Source organism: Ranitomeya variabilis, chromosome 5 (assembly GCF_051348905.1).
Source record: "Ranitomeya variabilis isolate aRanVar5 chromosome 5, aRanVar5.hap1, whole genome shotgun sequence".
Classification (NCBI taxonomy): Eukaryota; Metazoa; Chordata; class Amphibia; order Anura; family Dendrobatidae; genus Ranitomeya; species Ranitomeya variabilis.
Genome location: NC_135236.1, coordinates 274,712,162 through 274,734,556, shown reverse-complemented (window position 1 = coordinate 274,734,556; position 22,395 = coordinate 274,712,162). Strand labels below are relative to the sequence as shown.

The 22,395-nt window shown below is 42.5% G+C and overlaps 1 protein-coding gene across 4 annotated transcripts; it reads left to right on the top strand.

The window, feature by feature from the left end:
• Positions 1–940: 940 nt before the first annotated feature.
• GTF3C6 (general transcription factor IIIC subunit 6) lies at positions 941–17,534 on the top strand. 4 transcript variants are annotated; one of them, XM_077264367.1, is made up of 8 exons: positions 941–1,077; positions 1,604–1,798; positions 11,868–11,948; positions 12,680–12,743; positions 13,422–13,466; positions 14,924–15,031; positions 15,496–15,761; positions 17,316–17,534. In XM_077264367.1, exons 2-8 carry the CDS (start codon positions 1,703–1,705, stop codon positions 17,328–17,330), a joined length of 675 nt encoding a protein of 224 aa, XP_077120482.1. In that variant the 5' UTR covers positions 941–1,077; positions 1,604–1,702; the 3' UTR covers positions 17,331–17,534. The 4 variants fall into 4 exon arrangements, with proteins under 4 accessions (XP_077120482.1, XP_077120480.1, XP_077120481.1 ...); XM_077264365.1 differs by having other exon boundaries at positions 15,496–15,842; XM_077264366.1 differs by lacking the exon at positions 17,316–17,534 and having other exon boundaries at positions 1,604–1,794; positions 11,867–11,948; positions 15,496–17,291.
• Positions 17,535–22,395: the final 4,861 nt, after the last annotated feature.

The window sequence follows — 22,395 nt, the reverse complement described above, 5'->3', positions numbered from 1 at the left end:
GCCGACGGTCCGCCACAACACGGCGCAACCATCGCACGACGGTTGCGACGTGTGGCAAAGCGTCGCAATGCGACGCTAATGCAAATCAATGGTGAAAAAACGCATCCTGCAAGCACTTTTGCAGGATGCTTTTTTTCAACCAAACGACACATAGCGACGTGCAGTGCACGACGCTAGTGTGAAAGAGGCCTAACACAGCATGGAAATGTTTTCAGATCAATTAGATGAAAATGACTTACAAAAAACCGCACATAATTAATGCTACATGTGAACAGTCCCACTTTGCACACACTGGGCAGTGACATTACACGTGTACCATTATGTCCACACAGCTCTGCACATGTGCTTTCTTCCTTCTTTTCTATGGTCCCAATTTATCATTTGCTTTTTTTAGTCATCTTTATTTATTGGTCTTGTGGCATCCATTAATTTTTGCGCTACAGTCTTCAAAATGGCAGACAGGGGTTTATGAATTTTGTGTAAAACAAAGAAAATAATTCAAAACTCCACCAGAGCGGATTGGCTCGGACTGGAAAATGTTTGTGCAAAAAAAGGCGCAATTGTGAGCCAAACGAGAACTATCTGTAGTGAAAAAAAAAGCACAAACACAAAACAGACTAAATTAAGAGCAAATGAAAACCCTAAATGCAATGTCACACTGTAACACTGCAATGGGAATGTCACGCGCACATGTAGCCCCAGCGTAATGTTCCCATGCTCAGTATTTTACCTCAGTACTTATAAGCCAAAACCAGGAGTGGGTGAGAAATCCAGAAGTGGTGACGTGTTTCTATGATACTTGTCCCCTGACTGTTCCGATACTGAGGTAAAATACTGACTAAATACTGAGTGTGTGACCGTGGCATGATGGCGGGGCAGTGAGAAGCGTGCACTGCACACCCCTGGGAGCAGAAGGCTGTATGTCACCTACTGCTGTGCACATAGCACTGAGCACTCCGCATGTGCTGCATCTCCTCCAGAGCTGAACTCCTCCCACACACGTGACTCATCACATGATCCTGACATCACCACAGGTCCTTCAGCTGCAGCCTGGGAGTCAGTCACCGTCTGCCTCAGGTATGTGTGTGACTGTGGCTGCACCACATCTCCCAGCATAAAGCCCAGCTGCCTTACACCTGCCATAGGCCTGTACTGGGGGAATATAACAGTGGGGGGCGCTCTCCTACTATCCTGAGGAGTGGAGCCTCCAGAGAGATGTATGATGAGACCCCCATCCATATACAGTCCCCTATACCCAGCACCCAACAACACGGTCCTAACCACTGACAGATGTTTAGGTCGTCAGCTCTAACTTTGTTAAAACTTTTTTGTTTTTACTTTTTGGATTCTTGATTTTTCCTCCTGTTTTTCCAAGGTATATAACTTTTTTTTTATTTTTCCATCTACATAGTTGTGGGCCGAGTTGTCATTTTGATTGTCGCTGTCCTAGTGGGGGTGAAATGGGTAAAAAGCTGCAGTTCCACCATTGTTTTCTGCGTTTTGTTTTCACGGTGTTCATTGTACAGTAAGATAACCTGGTCATGTAGTTCTCCTGGCTGTCACCATAACAAACTTGTATTGTTTCCCCATGTCTTGCATGCAGCCCTATCTACAGACAGCTATGTAAGCCAGGACGCGGCAGCTGCTGCCCCCCGGTGTTGTGAGACCCCAACTACAAGGTATAACACCTCCGCAATCCGTCATGGCTTCCCGCACAAAGCCTCCATCTCTCCATCCAAACACCGCTGCTGTCAGTGAGTGCTCACCTGATGATGAGGAGGAGGAGGAAGAAGAAGAGGTAAATAATGAGAACCACATGTATTTGTCTTATATAGCATTTGTTGTTTGTTACCTTGTTTATTAAGATCGCTTTGTTCTTGGCATGATTAGAGCAGAGGAAATATGGACCCTGGTAATGACCTCCGTAGGAACGTAATAAATCCATATCCGAGTGTTGTTATCCGGGCAGATACCACGTGTTCTAAGCGTGAGTCTGATAGAGACGGTAGGACACTCGCTGAGGCCTCATTTGGAAGTCTGTGATTCTTCAAGTACACACAAACATGCTCCGAATGTGTACGGTCCGTGTGATGTTTTTACCATCATCAGTGTTTTTCACAGATAATAAATTAATTACAAAGATTCTCCTATTTATTGCAATGTGACTCCCGGACAGCACATGGATTGTACACTGATGCCATCCGTGTGATTTGTACAGACCCATAAACTTGTATTCCTACTTTTTATCCGTGATGTTGGATAAAAACAGACATGTGGCCGTGATTTTTGATTGAACCCACAATCTGCAAACAACACGGATGAGTGAGTAACACTATAGCTTGTAATGTAAAGTGTTCCAAAAGTGAAAATCATTGACAGGACGTGTATGTGACTCTCAGACGCCTGAATGAGGCCTATGTCTTCCAACATAATTACTTTTGTGACCTAATATACAAGTAAATATGGGAATGCACTATAGATTGATGCGGTGTCAGTTGTTACTACCAGGGCTGTGGAGAATTAAATTGACTGAATCCTAAAATAAATAATACATTGGGTACAGTAGTACAGTATAGGATGTGATGTAAGTGTTTTCATAATAATTTTGGAAAGTTATGAAATGTCCTATAAATGTCTGTTCTGTTCCTGATCTAAGGATCTCGGCTTTTAGTGGAGATGAATCTGTGCTGCACTTTATGCACATGCTCAGTAGTGACCAGTGCTGTGGAGCCGGAGTCGGAGGTTTGGCTTACTGACCTCACAACCCTAGTAACTACCTGTACTGCGCACCACTAAAGTCCAGAAGATTCATAGATTTGACTTAATTTTATATTAATATTTCCCATATTTCCGTGTGAGCAATATGTCCTGCTGCAAGGGCTTAATTACTAGCTTAGAAGTGAAATAAACTGTTACTTAATTTGCACATAAGGAACTATGCAAATGATTCCTACCCATGCCTAGGAATTAAATGGGGGTTTACATCACTTTTTAAAAACTTACCAGAAGGAAGGGATATTTATAAAATAAGGAACTAAATGGTACTTAGTCCTCCAAACCTCCGCTGCTCCAGCACAACTCTGGTTGTCTAAGTTGGCAACAGAAGTGATGGTGTTTGGTCTGTTCAGTCGTCTGACCACTGAAGACACTGGTTTATTTCTCAATATACCGTATTTAGCATAGAAATAGGTCCACTGAATTATTAGCCCAAACAGCAGAAATAAATATTGTGCCATCTGACAAACACAGACAAACTCAAAGTTATGAGTCAACTGTATTCATTAAGGGAGCCCCCATCTTCTCCACAGTGATTGATGGCAGCTGTGCATGCATGCAGTTATACAGGGGCCCATCAGCCACTGGTAAGAGGCCAGAGTGACTTACAGTATATAGAGCTGTATTTTTATTAAGTGTCGGTTAACCTTACATTATCTAAAACGGAGCAGTATGGTGTGATTGCAGATTTCCTTCAGGCAGGCTTTTTTTTCTTTTCTACTAAACTTGATTTGTAAGATATGTGAAATGAATAAGATATAAAACGGAACAATCCACTCCTAGATTGGGTTAAAAAAAAAAAAAAAGATCTACAGCCCTATTGATAACACTTAATTTCCTAACCAGTCGATTGTACATGTGTGAATGAATGAATTAAATTTAAAAATACCTTTTATTAATTCTTAATTAATTAAATTAAAAAATACCTTTTATTAATTCTTAATTAAAATATGTGAGGCCAGAAAAATATAAAGCCTACATAGGCTGAAATCAATATAAAAACAATCAACCATAAAGGCCCCGTCTCACATAGCGAGATCGCTAGCGAGATCGCTGCTGAGTCACAAGTTTTGTGACGCAACAGCGACCTCAGTAGCGATCTCGCTATGTGTGACACGTACCAGCGACCCGCCCCCTGCTGCGAGATCGCTGGTCGTGTCGGAATGGCCTGGACCTTTTTTTTGGTCGTTGAGGTCCCGCTGACATCGCTGAATCGGTGTGTGTGACACCGATCCAGCGATGTCTTCACTGGTAACCAGGGTAAACATTGGGTTACTAAGCGCAGGGCCGCGCTTAGTAACCCGATGTTTACCCTGGTTACCAGCGTAAATGTAAAAAAAAAAAAAACAGTACATACTCACATTCCGGTGTCCGTCAGGTCCCTTGCCGTCTGCTTCCTGCTCTGACTGACTGCCGCCGTACAGTGAGAGCACAGCACAGCGGTGACGTCACCGCTGCGCTCTGCTCTCACTGTACGGCGGCACTCAGTCAGAGCAGGAAGCAGACGGCAAGGGACCTGACGGACATCAGATGGTGAGTATGTACTGTTTGTTTTTTTTTTGGTAACCAGGGTAAACATCGGGTTACTAAGAGCGGCCCTGCGCTTAGTAACCCGATGTTTACCCTGGTTACCCGGGTGCTGCAGGGGGACTTCGGCATCGTTGAAGACAGTTTCAACGATGCCGAAGTCGTTCCCCTGATCGTTGGTCGCTGGAGAGAGCTGTCTGTGTGACAGCTCCCCAGCGACCACACAACGACTTACCAACGATCACGGCCAGGTCGTATCGCTGGTCGTGATCGTTGGTAAATCGCTATGTGAGACGGGGCCTTAAGCCATCAGGCCACTGTATGTGGTCACTAGCATAATTCTTATCAATCTTTCCAAGAGTGCAAACAATCTGTAATCAACCAACAGTTTAAAGCCAATAATCACAAAAAAATTTCAACGGTGTCCCTTCTGACTCATGGAGAAAGTTAGTGGACTCGTTACTAAAATACATACATACATACATACATACATACAGACCAAAAGTTTGGACAAACCTCATTTAAAGATTTTTCTGTGTTTTCATGACTATGAAAATTGTACATTCACACTGAAGGCATCAAAACTATGAATTAACACATGTGGAATTATATACTTAACAAAAAAGTGTGAAACAACTGAAAATATGTCTTAGGCCGGGATCACACATACGCGAGATACGGCCGAGTCTCGCAGGTGAAAACCCAGCTCTGGCACCGTCTGCACGCTCCGCTCCGGAGTGCCGGCGCCAGAGCTGGGTTTTCACCTGCGAGACACAGCCATATCTCGCATATGTGTGATCCCGGCCTTATATTCTAGGTTCTTCAAAGTCTTGCTTTGATGACTGCTTTGCACACTCTTGGCATTCTCTTGATGAGCTTCAAGAGGTAGTCACCAGGAATGGTCTTCCAACAATCTTGAAGGAGTTCCCAGAGATGCTTAGCACTTGTTGGCCCTTTTGCCTTCACTCTGCGGTCCAGCTCACCCCAAACCATCTCGATTGGGTTCAGGTCTGGTGACTGTGGAGGCCAGGTCATCTGGCGTAGCACCCCATCACTCTCCTTCTTGGTCAAATAGCTCTTACACAGCCTGGAGGTGTGTTTGGGGTCATTGTCCTGCTGAAAAATAAGTGATGGTCCAACTAAACGCAAACCGGATGGAATAGCATGCCGCTGCAAGATGCTGTGGTAGCCATGCTGGTTCAGTATGCCTTAAATTTTGAATAAATCCCCAACAGTGTCACCAGCAAATCACCTCCTCCTCCATGCTTCACGGTGGGAACCAGGCATGTAGAGTCCATCCGTTCACCTTTTCTGCGTCGCACAAAGACACTGTGGTTGGAACCAAAGATCTCAAATTTGGACTCATCAGACCAAAGCACAGATTTCCACTGGTCTAATGTCCATTCCTTGTGTTCTTTAGCCCAAACAAGTCTCTTCTGCTTGTTGCCTGTCCTTAGCAGTGGTTTCCTATCCTTAGCAGTGGTTTCCTAGCAGCTATTTTACCATGATGGCCTGCTGCACAAAGTCTCCTCTTAACAGTTGTTGTAGAGATGTGTCTGCTGCTAGAACTCTGTGTGGCATTGACCTGGTCTCTAATCTGAGCTGCTGTTAACTTGCGATTTCTGAGGCTGGTGACTTGGATAAACCTATCCTCAGAAGCAGAGGTGACTCTTGGTCTTCCTTTCCTGGGGCGGTCCTCATGTGAGCCAGTTTCTTTGTAGCGCTTGATGGTTTTTGTCTCTGCACTTGGGGACACTTTCAAAGTTTTCCCAGTTTTTTGGACTGACTGACCTTAATTTCTTAAAGTAATGATGGCCACTCGTTTTTCTTTACTTAGCTGCTTTTTTCTTAACAGTCTATTCAGTAGGACTATCAGCTGTATATCCACCAGACTTCTGCTCAACACAATTGATGGTCCCAACACCATTTATAAGGCAAGAAATCCCACTTATTAAACCTGACAGGGCACACCTGTGAAGTGAAAACCATTCCCGGTGACTACCTCTTCAAGCTCATCAAGAGAATGCCAAGAGTGTGCAAAGCAGTCATCAAAGCGAAAGGTGGCTACTTTGAAGAACCTAGAATATAAGACATAATTTCAGCTGTTTCACACTTTTTTTGTTAAGTATATAATTCCACATGTGTTAATTCATAGTTTTGATGCCTTCAGTGTGAATGTACAATTTTTCATAGTCATGAAAATACAGAAAAATCTTTAAATGAGAACATGTGTCCAAACCTTTTGTCTGTACTGCGTGTGTGTGTGTGAATATATATATATATATATATAATCATGAAGCAGCTGACAGCACCACCAAGGCACTGGATGAATGAACACATAGGCTGTCAGCATGAGCCGGCCGCTAGACCTCGGGTGCTGAAAACATAACAATGCAGATGCGAGTAGAAAGGGAAGCGGTAGCACTCACCAGTCTTCAAAGCAGGTAAGCGCTTCAACAGGTTTGATGAAGCGCTCGAGCAGCGTGTAACGGCCGTCGTTTGACCTGTACACTCTGTTGTATATGCACCCCCGAGCCGTGAAGATTTTATTGCAATAAAGTATTACCTGCTTTGAAGACAGGTGAGTGCTGCCGCTTCCCTTTCTACTCGCATATATATATCTATATATATAATTGTCTAAGGGGTACTTCCGTCTTTCTGTCGGCAACTTCCGTCACGGATATTCATTCGCTGATTGGTCTCTCCAGCTGCCTGTCATGGCTGCCGCGACCAATCAGCGACGGGCACAGTCCGATTAGTCCTGTTGTGAATTCCGTTCTCGGGCTCCCTCCTGTGGTCGTGAATGGTACTTTGGTGAGTTCTGTCCTTGGACACCCTCTGGTGGCTTTAAGTGGAACTGCTGATCTTTGAGGTTGGCTTTCTCAGCTGCCCTCGTTTATTGCTGCTGCTGGCTTCCCTATTTAACTCTGCCCAGGTCGTTAGTTCATGCCAGCTGTCAATGTCTCAGTACTGGTTCAGATCTCTCTTGGATTTCTCAGATGACCTGTCTACTCCAGCAGAAGCTAAGTCCTCGCTAGTCCATTTGCTGTTCATTGGTTTTTTAATATATTTCTCAGTACATGCTATGTTTCTAGTCCAGCTTGCTATTATGATATTTCCTTGCTAGCTGGAAGCTCTGGGGGTGCAGAGCTGCACCTCCACACCGTGAGTCGGTGTGGAGGTCTTTTTGCACACTCTGCGTGGTTTTTGTAGTTTTTAATACTGACCGCATAGTTCCCTTTCCTATCTTCTGTCTATCTAGAGAAGATTCGGCCTCCTTTGCTAAAATCTGTTTCATTCCTGTGTGTGTTACCGTGTTTCCCCGAAAGTAAGACAGTGTCCTACATTCTTTTACCACTCAAAATTCCCACTATGTCTTACTTTCGAGATATGTCTTATATTGGAAAATTGCGCCGTGTATTGCGATTGCGCCGTAAGTAAAGTTGAGCGATACCTTCCGATACTCAAAGGTATCGGTATCGGATGGTATCGGCCGATATCCAAAAAGTATCGGATATCGCCGATACCGATACCCGATACCAATGCAAGTCAATGGGACACAAGTATAGGAAGGTATCCAGGATGGTTCCCAGGGTCTGAAGGAGAGGAGACTCTCCTTCAGGCCCTGGGATCCATATTCATGTAAAAAATAAAGAATTAAAATAAAAAATATGGATATACTCCCCTCTCTCTGTTGCCTTTCCACAGCACAGGTTATGAGGAAGCTGCAGATTCTAGTGGGGAGCCTGAAGGACCTGTGATGATGTCAGGAAGAGGGAGGGCTCTGAGCTGCCATGTGACGCTCCAGCCCGCCCACTTCTGATATCATCACAGGTCCTGTTTGTGCAGAACACTCTGCCTCCAAGCATGGCAGGCAGGTATACAGCGATCTCCTGGCCCCTGCTGGTGCTGCCTCCTCCTCCCCCGGACACACAAATCTCCCTAGCTGCTGCAGGAATCAGCAGCTGAGGAAGCCATGTGTGTCCCTGCTTAAGTGCAGCATTCATTTGCTGCTCCGGGCTCACCGCTCAGCTGGTCGGTGGGCGGGGAGCCGCTAATGAATATTCACTGCACTTAATCATCGGGACCACATGGCTTCCCCAGCTGTGATTCCGGGCAGCGGAAAAATACGGTAATGCAGCAAAAGGTACCGGTACTATGGCTTATATTTTTCCAACGTACAGTTTACTATGTCTTACTTTCGGGGTGCGTCTTACATTAGCCGACCCCGCTAAAACCCCCACTACGTCTTACTATCGGGGGTGTCTTACTATCGGGGAAACACGGTACTTCCTCTTAACTCACAGTCAATATTTGTGGGGGGCTACCTTTACTTTGGGGAATTTCTCCGAGGCAAGGTAGGCTGCTATTTCTATCTTTAGGGGTAGTTAGCTCTTAGGCTGTGAAGAGGCGTCTAGGGAGAGTTAGGTACGCTCCACGGCTATTTCTAGTGTGTGTGATAGGATTAGGGATTGCGGTCAGTAGAGTTACGACTTCCTCAGAGCTTGTCCCAGGTTTTTCCATTTTAACCATCAGGTCATTTCGGGTGCTCCTAACCACCAGGTCCATAACATAGTCCCTCCCTACTCCCCTGCAGTCACTGCCCGGCGCCCGCTCCATACTCCCCGCAGTCACGGCTCACACAGGGTTAATGCCAGCAGTAACGGACCGCGTTATGCCGCGGGTAACTCACTCCGTTACCGCCACTATTAACCCTGTGTGACCAAGTTTTTACTATTGAGGCTGCCTATGCAGCCTCAATAGTAAAAACATCTAATGTTAAAAATATGTTAAAAAAAAATAACAAATCATTATATACTCGCCTTTCCGACGCTCCGGTGACCGGTTCTTGATAGCGGCAGGTTTCAGTGCTAAGGTTGGTGTGCGACAAGGACCTGCCATGACGTCACGGTCATCACACCCTCGGACCGGAACCTGCCGCCTGAACCGAACACAGGCGACAGAACTGCAAGGGGCCCCTCGGAAGGTGAGTATATGTTTATTTTTTAACCTGTGACATACGTGGCTGGGCAATATACTACGTGGCTCTGTGCTGTATACTACGTGGCTCTGTGCTGTATACTACGTCGCTGTGCAATATACTATACTACGTGGCTCTGTGCTGTATACTACGTGGCTCTGTGCTGTATACTACGTCACTGGGCAATATACTACGTCACTGGGCAATATACTACGTAACTGGGCAATATACTACGTGGCTCTGTGCTGTATACTACGTTACTGGGCAATATACTACGTCACTGGGCAATATGCTACGTAACTGGGCAATATACTACGTTGCTGGGCAATATACTACGTTGCTGGGCAATATACTACGTTGCTGGGCAATATACTACGTTGCTGGGCAATATACTACGTTGCTGGGCAATATACTACGTGGCTGGGCAATATACTACGTGGCTGGGCAATATACTACGTGGCTGGGCAATATACTACGTAACTGGGCAATATACTACGTAACTGGGCAATATACTACGTAACTGGGCAATATACTACGTAACTGGGCAATATACTACGTCACTGGGCAATATACTATGTCACTGGGCAATATACTACGTAACTGGGCAATATGCTACGTAACTGGGCAATATACTACGTTGCTGGGCAATATACTACGTGGCTGGGCAATATACTACGTGGCTGGGCAATATACTACGTGGCTGGGCAATATACTACGTCGCTGGGCAATATACTACGTAACTGGGCAATATACTACGTAACAGGGCAATATACTACGTGGCTCTGTGCTGTATACTACGTCACTGGGCAGTATACTACGTCACTGGGCAGTATACTACGTCACTGGGCAATATGCTACGTAACTGGGCAATATACTACGTGGCTGGGCAATATACTACGTGGCTGGGCAATATACTACGTGGCTGGGCAATATACTACGTCACTGGGCAATATACTACGTCACTGGGCAATATACTACGTGGCTGGGCAATATACTACGTGGCTGGGCAATATACTACGTCACTGGGCAATATACTACGTCACTGGGCAATATACTACGTGGCTGTGCAATATACTACGTCACTGGGCAATATGCTATGTCACTGGGCAATATACTACGCGTCACTGGGCAATATACTACGTGGACATGCATATTCTATAATACCCAATGCGTTGGAATCGGGCCACCATCTAGTGTGTGTGTATATATATATATATAACTGCTGATCTACTGGGATTTTCACGCACAACCATCTCTAGGGTTTACAGAGAATGGTCCGAAAAAGAAAAAAAATCCAGTGAGCGGCAGTTCTGTGGGCGGAAATGCCTTGTTGATGCCAGAGGTCAGAGGAGAATGGGCAGACTGGTTCGAGCTGATAGAAAGGCAACAGTGACTCAAATCGCCACCCGTTACAACCAAGGTAGGCCTAAGAGCATCTCTGAACGCACAGTGCGTCGAACTTTGAGGCAGATGGGCTACAGCAGCAGAAGACCACACCGGGTACCACTCCTTTCAGCTAAGAACAGGAAACTGAGGCTACAATTTGTACAAGCTCATCGAAATTGGACAGTAGAAGATTGGAAAAACGTTGCTTGGTCTGATGAGTCTCGATTTCTGCTGCGACATTCGGATGGTAGGGTCAGAATTTGGCGTAAACAACATGAAAGCATGGATCCATCCTGCCTTGTATGGAGCATCTTTGGGATGTGCAGCCGACAAATCTGCGGCAACTGTGTGATGCCATCATGTCAATATGGACCAAAATCTCTGAGGAATGCTTCCAGCACCTTGTTGAATCTATGCCACGAAGAATTGAGGCAGTTCTGAAGGCAAAAGGGGGTCCAACCCGTTACTACCATGGTGTACCTAATAAAGTGGCCGGTGAGTGTGTATATATATATATATATATATATATATATATATATATATATATATATATATATATATATATATATATATATATATATATATATATATATATATATATATATATATATATATATATATATATATATATATATATATATATATATAATATATATATATATATATATATATATATATACACACGTCCACTAACTTTCTCCATGAATCAGAAGGGAGACAGTTGATCTTTTTTGTAAATATTGGCTTTAACTGTTGGTTGATTAGAGATTTTAGAGATTGTTTGCACTCTTGGAAAGATTAATAGGAATTATGCTAGTGACCACATACAGTGGCCTGATGGCTTATGGTTGCTTGTTTTTATATTGATTACAGCCTATGTAGGCTTTATATTTTTCTGGCCTCACATATTTTAATTAAGAATTAATAAAAGGTATTTTTTAATTTAATTCATTCACACACGTACAATCGACAGTTTAGGAAACTGAGTGTTATCAATTTGGCTGTAGCTTATATTGAGAGTGGTGACAGGTAGTCACATACCCATGCTACATTCTAAAAAAAAAAATGATATCCAAAAAATGCACCTTTTGCTGAATGAAGAACTGTGTGTGCTTCTAGCTCTAAGCTGGAATGGTTATCTGATAGATGTTGTGTTTAGTTGATGATTGTAGCGGTGACATGGTTTCTCTCCTTTCAGGAACAGCTGGTCTTGGTGGAGTTAACGGGAATCATTGACTCTGACATTTTAGAAAAGTGCGGCGACAAGTGCAAAATTTTGGTAAAATGCAACATTGATAATCTAATACAGTAGTTATTTAGTTTAACAATTTACAAAATGCACAAAAATAAGGATGAGGCTTCTCCTTTTTATGTCCCAACATATGAGCTATTTGAATGTCGGAGTATTGGTGACGATAGCAACAATGGCTTGTTTAGGAGAAACCAGGCAAACCCTCCCTTTTTAGGCCACGTTCAACAGAGACTGGCTGCAGCATTTCTGAGAAAACCTACTATGAAAACATACTGGACTACTTGTGTTAGCTGACTAGTCTGAGGCCAGTCCCCTCAGCTTGGCATCGCCTTGATTTTTTTGATTGACAGGCCTCTCCTTGTATAGATGCATTGGGAGAGATCTGGCGGTCAACTAGAAAGGACTGTACAGAGGCTGCTGGAGACGGGCCTGGAATGCAGCCTTTTAGTGTAAAGCATGCCTGCAATCGTGCAGCCACACTGATTCCTGTGATTGGAGCAGCATGAATCTGATGACTGGTTCCCTTTAAATCAGTGATACAGAGCTATTTGCACTTTAGTGCTGGCGGAGTAGCATGATTTGTGTAAGATTCTGGGAAAAATCTGAGATATAACCAGTTAGCTATCATGTTTCCATGCAGACCACCATAACTGGTCTTTCCACTGTCCTCATGTTTATTAGCTTATTGTTTCTAAGAATAAAGAATAATTTACATATATAAAGCAGAACGCTGATTTCTAATTTCCTTTTCCATCTAGGGAATAAATACAGAAAAGCCTTTGTTGCAAGTTGATAAATACGTGTTTGCAGGCGAGTATGAAGGTAAGGGGCTGGTGAGTTACTGTGCTGTCCTTGCCAGCTAATTAGCTTCAGTGGTCATACACTGTTTCCCTATCACCCTCTACAAAAAAAATAATGAACAACTAAACTGCAGTAAATAAATAGTAATAGTACATGCAAATAACATAGGGTACTTAGTTGACACTATATTGATTACAAAATACATAAAAGCCATACGAACGAGACAAGGCGTACCCAATCAGGATGGTCCCTCACTTTGTGTCAGCAGGCCTCAAAATAGTCAGGGGCAGAGCTGTACCCAGGCTTGACTGTTTTGTACCTGCCATGGACAAGACGCACAGCCCAAAAAGGGTTTTCCATGTCCACATATGTATAAAGAACCAGCCCAAATCCTCTCCAACAGCCTTGTCACATGCTAAGGTATTGGTGTCGTGTACAGTAATGCAGTGGATGTAGCTCTCGCTGTGCCCGGCGTATGCTTTCCACACCCTTTGGTACATATGCAGGAATTGTATAGAAAATGTAGAAACCTATTTCTTCCTAAACAGGTGTCATTGAGTTTTTAAGTATGTTCACAAGTAGAGCCCTGCATTAGCTATTTATTACCCAGGCTTGCATGTCGGCTTACAATAAAACAAGCCATCACCCGAAATATTAGGTTGTTAATATATAAACTGTGGTGTTTTATTGTCATTCTAGATGCACTGGGCACATGTGTGATCTTTGAAGAAATGCCAGATCAAGGTAAAGGCTTGGACTGAGGGTATATTACAGTGTCCTCTTCTACTATTATGAAACACTAGATACATGATCATGTTGTTTCCACAGCGATGCCGATCATTTTAAGGTGATTTTTATAATTGTGTCATGGCAAATCACAAAGATTTAGTCGCTAATTATGACAATATAAGACAAGGAACAAGCGGCACAAGTTTTATGTGGAACTTTAATTTCAGTTGAGTTTTGATAGATTTAAAGATTTCCAGTAATGTTGCAGCCAAGCCACAACCAGCTGGGGGTGAACATCTGTTCAGGATAGCAAACCTCGTTTCCTGTTTGCAGATCTAGTAGTATTAGTGAGATAGATGCTTAATAAGAAACTTTTAATGTTCGTCCCTGAAAACCACCAGTAAGATTGGTGCCAAAATCACATCCGTTACTATTCGGTGACTGCAGTGTAAAGCAGCCAACACCTGCTCTGTACGAATTGGGGTCCGCTCCACATATTCATCGCGAACAACCATTGGACATGTACGGAAGAGACCTCTAAGGGGTTAGAGAACCGATCACAATCACAAAAATATTTCCAAAATAACAACAACAAAAGCAACAATGATCTGTATGATCTTCATGGTTGAACGTCTGTGTAAATTCTGCCAATCAGTGACTAAAGAGGAAAAAAAAGCTTCAATCTAAACGTATTCGGATGGGTTAAAGAACTAAGCAGTAGAATGCGCACAATCCAGGGTCCAGGGGATATCCAGTCCAGTGTAGGCGACAGGCCAATCTCTGTCTGTGTTGAGCCCTATAGATAGGACAGTGCTACACTATTCCTCAGTCTTATATGGTTGCCCTTATTAGTCCTGCAGGCTGCAGGGCATCTGTAAATAACCGTATCCTTTTTCTATGCAAATTGGATGAAAAATAGACTTCTCAGCCTTTTCCTATGCGAACAAGTAGGTTTGTGAACATGCCATAGACTATAATGGGTGCATGTTCTTATAGTAAAAAACACTGCTAAAACACGTATGACAAATGAAACCTAACTTGTATTTTAATCATGGACATGGCTCTGAGTTGTGCAGTCAAATATTAGACTGAAAACAGGAATATCAAGAAATGAGATGCAAGTTATACTATCATTTTCTGCTGGCGGATCACACCGTAGGTTCAATGCGTCCGATTTCCTTTAGCAGATTTTACATAAGACACTAACTATGGGTAAATACCTGTTATTTATGTGCATTTTAGCACTAACCGATAAGGGCAGGCTTCCAATTAGTGGCTGAAATTCCGCAGCATTTCCTAATGGGAATATGTGCTGCCTGTATACTGCTCGAGCTGCCTAGGCCCCTATGCTTCATACTGTTCAAGTTGGCTTCACAAGTACTCCCCAAGCAAATTTGTGGGTTTCCACCTGCTGAGTATGAATGAGAGTAATAGTAATATTTATATTCTTATTTTTGTTATTTCACACTCAGGAGATGGAGAAAGTACAAAACCCAAACTGAAGTACAAGTGCCACACAGTAAAGAAACTGAATATGACCAGAACCTTTCTGACAGAAAAGAAAGAAGGTGACGATGGAGGTAAGAATTTGGTTTTGAGTAATATGTTATGCTGTCTATTTCCCACTGTATAGAGGAATGCTCAGCCAGTATGTATTTGACTTGTGTGTGTATATAATCCTGTAATATGGAACACAAAGGGTGCCGGATAGTCTAGATTATTGGATTATCAAAAAAATCTAGATTTGTGACAATGGAGCTGTGAGGACATCACATTACTGTATTCCTTGGTTCTCCCTGCTCAGCATCTTGTGCAGTTCAGTGCTCAGACAAATGCTTTGGATATTTAAAATTAATTTGTATTTGCCATGGCTTTCTTATTCTTGCTGTGATTTGGTGTCCCCCTCACTAGCCCACTGAAAAAAAAGTTATATTTTTCATTATTCCTTGTTAGTTCTTTATTTCGTGGGGTTTTTTTTTGTTTTTTTTTTTACATTGTTCCTCTTTGATGTGCGTGGCCGTAATAATGGACAATTTAATTGCAGGGGGTAACATTGAATGGTTCCAGATTAAAGATGATAGTTCGGCTAATTGGCCACAGATGATATGCAGCTTTGCCCAGGAAAATGAGGATGCAGGCGAGTCTCAAAGTGAAGAAGATGACCATGGACAATTGGATGTATCTAATGAGGAGGCTGGACATGTAGAGCAGAGCTATTACTCAGATGGGAAGCAGAATTCGTCTGATCCTAAAATGAGACCTTCTGAATCTGAGCACCTGGACACTGAGAAAGTCGACAGTAACATAATGGTAACTGAGCAAGAAAGTCATTCAGCCGCAGAAAAAGGCTCTACTCCCCAAGATGATCAGACGGCTTAAAATGATTAGATGGTGAAGCATGAATACTTTCTAGTTTACTGCACCAAATAGGTCATGGTTAAAGGGGTTGTCCTGTGAAAGCAAGTTATCATTTATCCAATGGTCGGGTAATAGCTTGGTGATCGGTATAATCCGCTCCAATTGACAGATCAAGGAATTCATATCTCCAATGGGGTACTTTTATCTTCATTACAAAATGGTGCGACAGGTCAGCGCCGACCACTGCTCCATTTATTCTCTGTGGGGATTCTGGAAAAGGACAAATGCAGCGCTCTGCAGCCCCCATAGGAATGAGAGGAGCTTGGGTGGAGAATGCGTGTTTCTGCTCCATTCTATTGGGGAGAAAGTGTCCAGTTCTCTTGATCGTTACAGGACTCAGCTGTCGGACTTTCATCAATCAGCAAGTTATCACCTAATCTATGAATTGGTGATAACTTGTTTTCACCCCACAACCTTTTCCGCTTTGTCATAGGCAAGTGTAGTTGGACCTGTTGCATGGCAAGTTGTACCTCATCCAGGCAAAATGTGCATAGAGAAATGTGGCCCTTGTCTTTTGTTACATGGACCAATTTTAAATGCTGAGTTTTCATTTGAACTTTTGACAGAATAGACATTTAATATACAAAGTTATTCCCTTAGATCTATTGTATTATTGTATGTGTCCAGCCACTCACTTCTGCGTCAGGAGATGAGCAAAGCTGGTGATGTTACGTCTCCATGTGCAGAATCAGCAGATATTGTGCACCAGTCCACTTCTAATGACTATGACAGGTGTGTGATACACGGAGATCGCAGGACTTGTGTGCACACCTGACTTGTTCACCTCCCAATGTGGAACTGACAATCCCTTTCAGTTCTAGTGCAGCAACCAACACAGGAGGAGGAGAACTCAGATTCTGAGGACTTCCCAAATTGTGACTTTTAATTGCTAACATAGCATTTTCTGTGCCCCAGGTACTTTCTGTTCCTTTTTTTTTTTGTATCTTTTTTTTTTTTTTTTAATGAAAAATGGAGCCCATTTCCTCAGAAGGCGTAGAAGGTTTTCTTTGGTACAATTGTTTTCCGTCCTTTGTTCATACATATAGATACCGAGGGTGTACAGTTGTCCAGGCTGGCTGTGTAAATCTGCAATAACCCTGACTCACCTCTAGGTGGTGCTTCTGTACTTGTGAATTGCAGAAGCATGCTAAGATTATCCGGAGTCTAATCCTTGTGATGTGGCACTTCTGTCTATATTTTCCATCACTGTCAGACAGGAATGTGCACTGTTCTCTTACCCATCCATTACTACTTCACAGGGTGGCAAATGAGCTAAAAACATAGTCCTGTTCCTTTGCGTAAACCCACATGTTGTTGACCGTGAAATGCCTTCTGTGGATGAGAGATTCTGATGTTTTGTAAAATAAGTATTTTGTATATCATGATAATAAACCATTGCTTTATATGCAATATTTAATAATATTGTGCATTTCTTTTTGACCCCAGATCACCACTATATAAAGCACGTGTGTGCATCGGAGGAAGAAATCGGACAGCTCTCAAAGCGCCATGTCACATTTATAAGATCTCCAGGCTTGGCAGTGCTTTTGTTCACTGTGATTTGCCATCTTTGTACATTATAGACCTTTCACTGGCACTAAAACAATAGTTTAAATGTACTTTCTTATATTTAGTATATTATCTATTATTCAACCCTTTAAATAAGTGCTGTTGTATTAATGAAAAATTAGTACTAGGACACCCTGACCAGCAGCTAAAGCCCCTCTATATGCACAGGCAGTTACACAGGGTACAGCACGAGCACAATTATTAGTTTTCCTCTGCACTGCAACATTTTATTACTATTTAATACATCTAAGGGTATGTGCAAACATTGCGGATTCCATTGTGGATTTTTCCGCGTGGATTCTGCAGAATCCGCAGTTAAAATGACCTGCGTTTTACCTACGGATTTTGTGCGGATTTAGCCTGCGTTTTTACACCTGCGGATTCCTATAATGGAATAGGTGTAAAACACTGCAGACAAGGAATTGACATGCTGCGGAAAATAAAGCGCTGCGTTTCTGTGTGGATTTAGTTTTCCATAGGCTTACATGGTACTGTACACCGGGTGGAAAAACTACTGCCGATCCGCTGTGGATCCGCAATGTGTGCACGTACTCTAACTGTGAAACTGCTAATTTTTCAATTTTCTATCTTATTAAATAGTGGTTTTGTTTATCCCTTTTAATGACCTGACACTTATATTTTTGTCACATGAGGGGGTGTGTAGAGCGGGCTCTGGAGCTGAGCGGGGCAAATACCAGATATGTTATACAATCATTATCTGCCCTGATAGCTGCTGTTAAACCATTTAAATGCCGCTGTAAATCAATAACAGAGGCATTTTAATATACTGGTTGTCAGTGCCCTCGTGCATCAGCTTCCATTGCGCCCCCCCAGCAACACAATCGTAGGGAGCTGATGGGTTACCATGGCAGCTGGGGCCTACTGAAGGACACCGCTGCTGCCATCTTGGTCTTCTGAAGATGGGAAATTGTCAGTTGTACTTTATTATTGTATTGCCGTATACAGTTAAAAATGCATACAGGTTCAAGTCTGTAAGTGTTTATATATACGGTACATACAGTGATTAGCATAAGGGTAACAATGTTTTGAACCTTTTGACTTTCGGGGTCCATATCTCACCATCCACTTATGCTTTGATCGTGAGACTACCATCATTTTATACACAATCAGATTGGCTATCTCATACATAAATTTAAGTGTACGGCGTATTGTGGTAGATTGGACAGATACTCCAGTCTCTGCTTGGGAACTCTGCTCCTTCAGGGTCACCTTTGGTCTCTGTGCTGCCTCTCCCTCCTTGCCTGGATTGTGAGTTTTGGTGGGCAGCCCTCTCTTGGCAGGTTTGTTGTGGTACCATGTTCTTTCCATTAGATGATACTGGTTTTGATGGTGCTCTGGGGATCATCAGAGATTGGGATATTTTTATAAAACCCAACCCTGACTTGTTCTTCCCAACAACTTTGTCCCTGACTTGTTTGGAGATCTCCTTGGTCTTCATGTGGTGGTTTGGTTTGTGGTGCTTTTTGTTTAATGAGGTTGCAGCCTCTATGGCCTTTCAGAAAAGGTAAAGTGCATCTACTGAAAAAAAGATATGTTCAGCTCACCCTTTAGATGAATTTCCTTACGAGTCCAGGAAATCTTGAGCACGGATTCGCGTCTCTGCCAGACGCCTGGGGATGCACATGTGGAAAACAGGGAATCCAGCTCCAAGAGATAAAATCACTTAACTTTAATAGTATTCATTTAAAATAGAAATAGGCTGTAAAACATATAAAAACCTGATATACCGGAGGGAGGAGTGCCTGTCTAAACTGCACGTTTCTAACACACAAGTGTTCTTAGTCTCAGTTAGCACTAGCCAGGCATAGCATCAATTTATACAAAGACATAACAGGTGTGGAAAGTGAAAAAAAAAAAAAGAAAAAGCACACAGCACCACCTTCAATAAATATATAAAACAATGAACTAAATATTAAAAGCTGGAATTGTCAAGCTAATGTTGATGAAACAAACAAAGAACAGTCAATAATGCAACATGATTTCTTTTTTAAGATTTAAACCTGATGGAAAACGTGTATTTAACAAATAGATCCAAAATGCTTCTGTATGACGTAATTTCATCTTTGTCCCCACCCTGTGGATCTATATTAATTTGTTCTGTTGCAAAAACTTGAAGGAACGTGGCTTGTCTATTGTGAACGGTAACAAAATGATTTGATAAATTAGAAATATTAAGTGTAGTTTGTTGTGAAATGTCATATAAATGTTCTCTTATTTTGGGGGGTTTTTGTTTTGTTTGTTTGTTTTTTTTTCTTTCCACACCTGTTATGTCTGTGTATAAATTGATGCTATGCCTGGCCAGAGCTAACTGAGACTAATGGTACCGTCACACTCAACGAGAACGACAACGATCCGTGACGTTGCAGTGACGTTGCAGCGTCCTGGCTAGCGATATCGTTGTGTTTGACACGCAGCAGCGATCTGGATCCTGCTGTGATATCGTTGGTCGGAGCTAGAAGTCCAGCACCTTATTTCGTCGCTGGATCTCCCGCTGTCATCGCTGGATCGGTGTGTGTGACACCGATCCAGCGATGTGTTCGCTTGTAACCAGGGTAAACATCGGGTTACTAAGTGCAAGGCCGCGCTTAGTAACCCGATATTTACCCTGGTTACCATTGTAAATGTAAAAAAAAAAAAAAAACAGTACATACTCACCTTCTAATGTCTGTCACGTCCCCCGCCGGCGGCTTCCCGCACTGACTGTGAGCGCCGGCCGTAAAGTAAAAGCAGAGCACAGCGGTGACATCACCGCTGTGCTGTGCTTTACGGCCGGCACTGACGCAGTCAGTGCGGGAGGCCGCCGGCGGGGGACATGACAGACATTAGAAGGTGAGTATGTACTTTTTTTTTTTTTTTTACATTTACAATGGTAACCAGGGTAAATATCGAGTTACTAAGCGCGGCCCTGCGCTTGGTAACCCGATGTTTACCCTGGTTACCCGGGGACTTCGGCATCGTTGGTCGCTGGAGAGCTGTCTGTATGACAGCTCTCAAGCGACCACACAACGACTTACCAACGATCACGGCCAGGTCGTATCGCTGGTCGTGATCGTTGGTAAATCGTTTAGTGTAACGGTACCTTAAGGCTATGTGCACACGTTCAGTATTTCTTGCAATTCCTGAGAAAAACCTGAAATTTTCTGCAAGAAATCTGCATGCGTTTTTGCTGCGTTTGGTGCGTTTTTTTCCGGACATTTCCCAATGCATTTTATAGTGGGAAATCTGAAAAAAAACGCAAAATTAATGAACATGCTGCGTTTTTTACCGCAATGCGGTTTTTTTCACGAAAAAAAAAACGCATCATGTGCACAAAAATTGCGGAATTCATTCTAAATGATGGGATGCATATTGTATGCTTTTTTTTTTGCGGTTTTATAGCGTTTTTATCGCGAGAAAAACCCCGAAAAATCAGCAACGTGTGCACACAGCCTAAGAGAACTTGTGTGTTCGAAACCTGAACAGTTTAGACAGGCACTCTCCTTCTAGTATACCTGGTTTTTGTATGTCTTATAGCCTATTTCTATTTTAAATGAATACTATTAAAGTTAAGTGATTTTATCTCTTGGAGCTGGATTCCCTTTTTTCCACATGTGCAAAGTGTATATACTGACAGACCATGTGACACTTAGCTGCATGCTTGTGGACTTCCTTTCACAAAGCATGTGACTTATGAAGGTAATTGCTTACACCAGAAATTTTTAGGAGCTTCACCCCAAAGAGGTGCCAATTTTTAGTTATTTGATCCCATACATTTAAACTATGCCTATATGTTTCTCATTTCACAAATGTACACTATTTAGTGCTGATGCATCACACACAAATCTGATTACAAAAATATTTAAACACGTAATGTATCAAAATAGTTAAAAAGCCAAGGGAGTGAGTACCTTTGCAAATATATGATAACCTTGCATTTTTTTTTCTGCAATTTTAATGTTCTTGGAATTTTTTTCCTGGTTTTGAGTACATTATATGCCAAAAGGATTGTTGTCATTAAAAACTACAAAAACGAAAGCCCTCCAGAGGCAATGTCGACAGAAAATTGGTAAAAGTTATGGCTCTTGGAAGAAGGGAAGAGAAAAAAAGAGGCGCAAAAAGTAATAATTGCTTGGTGCTTAATGGATTAACTTGTAAGAATTGTACTGGCCATTCTCCTGTCTCTTCCATGCTTAACCAGATAATCTGGTAGTCTGTATGGCCACTATGCAAAGCCATGAGTGATGCCATCTTTATCTTCCAGGATAGGAAAGGCTGGAACAATGGATCCTCAGTTCCATCCACATCATGCATAGCAGGTACCAGCATAGGATGTAGAAGCTGGTTCTTGGTGAGATGGTGATTGCCCTGGGGCTGGAAAGCGTAGATGTTTACCATTGCAGCATATTGAAAACCAATTCTCCAGGGTGTAGGTAATGTACAGAAAGAACATCCTCTGGGCACGAGAGCTGTGGAGCTGGAGCCGGATGTAATGTTCTATAGAAAATGCAGCGCTATAGTAGTGTGACCAACGGCACATTGTCTATGTAACTGGGGACTATAAACAGAAAAAAAATTCTATTTTACATTTTAAGTATCATTAAATATGAATATTTATATAGTTTCACTATTTGGATCACTATGCACAATGCTCAGTAATTATCTTAAGCCTATAATGTTTGCGCTTGACAGATCTATAGTCACTAATCAGGGCATCATATTAATAGCAAACAAATATACTGTATGTTATCGTACTTGTCTATTTTGTAGGTACAGTCTGTGTCATTTCCAATAGCATAGCCCCCGGCTCATGATCTTCTTTAGAAATCTTTTGTATTTGACTGCTTTTTCTTGTTAGACTGGAAACTTGTCTTGCATATTTTGACTGTAAGTTGGAGACAAGCAACAATGTAAGCAGAATACATAACATAGACTGCAAGGTAATTATGTAGAAAATGCA